Raw genomic sequence first — 3367 nt, forward strand, 5'->3', positions numbered from 1 at the left:
AACTCAAGCCCTGCCAACCCAATTCCTAACCACCACTTTCCCTTCATCCCAACGGAAGCCATAACAATTCCAATAAGAAAATAAATGGGTGATGTAACTGATGTATGTGGAAAGGAAATTCAAATCAAATATGCGATCAGCACAGAGTAGGGGACACAAAATTCAAACAGTCTCGAGATGTCAGCAACAGGGGATTGATTATTCACCTCGCAATGCAAAACACTTACTTGATCCTTTCTTTCTTTCTTTCTTTCTTTCAGGGGGACAAACAAGCAAACAGACACAGGAGCCTCAGTCGACGTCGAACCCCTTCTCCTGGAGCTCCTGCACCACCTCGTTGCGCATCCGGAACCACAGCTTGCGCGCCTCCTGGTCAAACTTCTTCGACTGCAGCTGCTTCTGCATGTTGTCCGAGTCCATGTTGGCGTCCGCGAACCCCTTGGGCCCGATCGTCGTGCCCAGGGCGCCCCCGCTCTTTATGAACTCCTCCACCGCCTCCTCGTCACCCGGGTACGGGAACTCCCTGCGCTCGTACAGATGCGCCATCTCCTTCTCTTCCTAGGTAAATGATTTGGAAATAGAATTTTAAAAGCAAGAAATATAAACTCAACATTCAGGTGAAAGGAACATAAGCATTGGCGTAAATGACTGCTCAGGGCTGTTTTCAACAACCTTGTACAAGAGAGATTCACCTCCTCTGAGTGATCACTATGGATGATCATATAACACCAAGCGTGCCACATTTGATGTCGCAACATATAACCCGATAGAACTTAAGTTCCTTTTCATATCAGTCCCATGTTTTCAGTGTTCAATGTGACATGTAAGGAGTGCTTATTAGTTGATATTGGACAACCGGAAATGTGAACTATTTCAGTAAAGCATAACGAGGCATATGAAATATTTGCAGACAAAATATAATCCCCGCAATAAAGGTCGTCTAAATTGCATCTCAGAACCATAATACAAGTGTCTAATATGCTGCAGCCTATGCTTTAATCAGCAACCAGTTATGGCAGTTCACGGGTGCAAATCAGTTATAGTCTATGTATACTGCTGCAATTATGCGAGTCTCATACAACGAAATTGTAGAATGGACGCTGCTGGATCAATTCATGTCTCAAGTCACAGTATGCACTGTATGGACATTATCTATTGCAAGTTCTGAACCGCAGCACCAAAAACTAAACATACAGCAGGATTAACTTATTGTACTGAACACATATCGTGCAGCAAAACAAAATGCCTCAGCGATTCATGCCTGCCCCATCCAAGAAATAAACTAAAGGTCACCAACGGCCATACCTTGGGCCGTGGCTTGAGCGTCCACCAGCCAAGCGGCGATGTCTCATTCCAGAACCACGCGGCGCCAAAAAGCGCGTATGTGCATAGCATGCCCTTGCCCATCTGCTTAAAGAAGTAGGCGTCCCCCTTCTCAAAACCCAGCCTCCTGAACCCCACAAATCAACAAGAACAGAGACATCATCAAGAATCAATCTGTTCAAAAGCCAAAGAACTGTAGACAGGGCAAGCCAGCTATGGAAGGCTAGTCGAACTCGCTTACTTCAGAAGCCGATGGGCCTGGGGGAAGCTGCGCAGCATAGTGCTCACCTGCAGGAAAGGGCAAAAGTGAAGGGGTTTTCAGTGCAGCATTTCCGTCAAACAGGTATGCTAATATAACGTAGGAACATGTTTGATACTCAGAGACTTCAAAGATTTACACCTGAACTGAGCATTGTAAAAAAAAAGAAAACAATCAATGCAAATTACAAAATATAATTCACCTAAGAGTTGCAGAACTGGTAATGGTTTTGGACTTATATATGATTAGGCCTGTGCATTCAGCTAATTCAGTTAGTTCGTTTAGGAAGATATATGATCAAAACTTTGGCAAATGTGATATGGAATGAAAATACAGTTCAGTTTCAGTATGTACTACCTCTGTAACTAAAATATAAGACATTTTTGCAATTCAATTTGAACTGCAAAAATGCCTTATATTTAGTTACAGAGGTATGTACGAAACTAACCAGAGTTAGAATGAATTCAAAAAACGGAGGCAACGATATTTTAATTCTGTTTCTATATGTCGTGACCAAAAATCTTCATATCAATTACTCTCTAAACACGGATCTCAGTCCTTGAGCAATTCCACGTCGTATATGATGAGTACATTCCTGTCTAGTGTCAACAACTTTTATGGCATGATTCGTTTTAGATTACCATGGAGCAGAGCTCCCCGGTTCAAATTCCACCAGAAACAAAACCACCCGACTTGCTACTTCAGGCTCCGTACAAAAAAAAAACAGAGCTGTATTTGAGAGCAGAGCATGCCGCCCGGCTCAAGGCACGCGTCACAGGATGCAAAACGAAGCCTTCAAACGCTCATCGCGGAGAAGGCACCTGCCATGCCACATTCGCCTCAGCACGACCGCCGCACCCATAACAACGCATAACAGCACAATCTGTTACAAGGTTCACTTCTCAGTGGTCTTTGAGGCATAACCGCAAACAGGACATGTGCATGGCACACAGGCGGAGCGCATCGACGTCGATCGAGGTATGCTGGAGCACCAGCAGTGAGCGGTGAAACGATTAAGGTTAGTGGTGATGGAATCGTTACCTGTGTGGCTTTGCCAGAAAGGGCAGGGAGCGTCGGCGGCCGTTGGGCGCAGGGCGTCGGGGAGCCGGGGACGAGCGAGGGGGTCAGACTTGAGAGTAGGAGGGGGAGGAGGGGTCTAGGCGGGGTGTCGGCGAGCGCCGGATGACGGGGCGAAGCCGGAGGCGAGGCAGCGACGGCAAGGCCAGTGAGCGTGCCGCCGCCGGCGAGGCCGTGACGGGGTCGTGGGTCGTCGGTTGGGGAGAGCTCGCCGTTGCTGGGCTGCTGGGCCGCTTGCACAACAAACTGGAAGGCCGAGTTCGTTTTGTTCACCGAAATCACTGGTTAGAGTGCGCTCTCTTGCCCCCTTCAAAAGAGAAAAAGAGAGAGAGAGAGAGTGCACTCTTGCAAAAAATAAAATAAGAATGCACTCTTGCAAAGGCAAAAAAAAAAAAAACCTCCCCTTGTTGTGATAAGTGGGGTTGAGCGACATTTGTTGCAATCTAAGAGTTTTGCGCTCTTTTTTTAGATTTATTTTTTCAAGACGTTTTATGTCTTGTACCGTGCATCCACCAGTCATCGTTGGGTTTCTCAAGTTGAGATCTTTAAAACTAGATCACATGTGGATAAGCTTCTGACGGATTTTTTCAAAAAAAACCCCAAGAATAGGAAAAACCAAAAACCAGGGAAAAACAGAAGAAAAAAACAGAAACCAAAAATAAAACCTTAAAAACAAAAACTAGAAGCGCACTTGTGCTTTTTCACCTT

General features: G+C 45.7%; 1 protein-coding gene across 1 annotated transcript; it reads right to left on the reverse strand.

Moving 5' to 3' along the window:
* Positions 1–291: 291 nt before the first annotated feature.
* On the reverse strand, positions 292–2937 carry LOC125506876 (uncharacterized). The gene is made up of 4 exons (XM_048671587.2): positions 2624–2937; positions 1565–1611; positions 1306–1450; positions 292–558 (listed from the first exon to the last, which is right to left on the reverse strand). Exons 2-4 carry the CDS (start codon positions 1600–1602, stop codon positions 292–294), a joined length of 450 nt encoding a protein of 149 aa, XP_048527544.2. The 5' UTR covers positions 1603–1611; positions 2624–2937.
* Between the last annotated feature and the right edge of the window lie 430 nt (positions 2938–3367).

Source organism: Triticum urartu, chromosome 5A (genome assembly GCF_056163025.1).
Source record: "Triticum urartu cultivar PI428250 chromosome 5A, HENAU_Tu73, whole genome shotgun sequence".
Taxonomy (NCBI): Eukaryota; Viridiplantae; Streptophyta; class Magnoliopsida; order Poales; family Poaceae; genus Triticum; species Triticum urartu.

Bases quoted from the DNA above. Each gene is read 5' to 3' on its own strand.
- LOC125506876 (XM_048671587.2), bottom strand. From the start codon at position 1,602: ATGCTGCGCAGCTTCCCCCAGGCCCATCGGCTTCTGAA. The intron at 1,451-1,564 runs GTAAGCGAGTTC...TGTGGGGTTCAG, and splicing joins CAGGCCCATCGGCTTCTGAA to GAGGCTGGGTTTTGAGAAGG. The intron at 559-1,305 runs GTATGGCCGTTG...TCATTTACCTAG, and splicing joins CGCTCAAGCCACGGCCCAAG to GAAGAGAAGGAGATGGCGCA.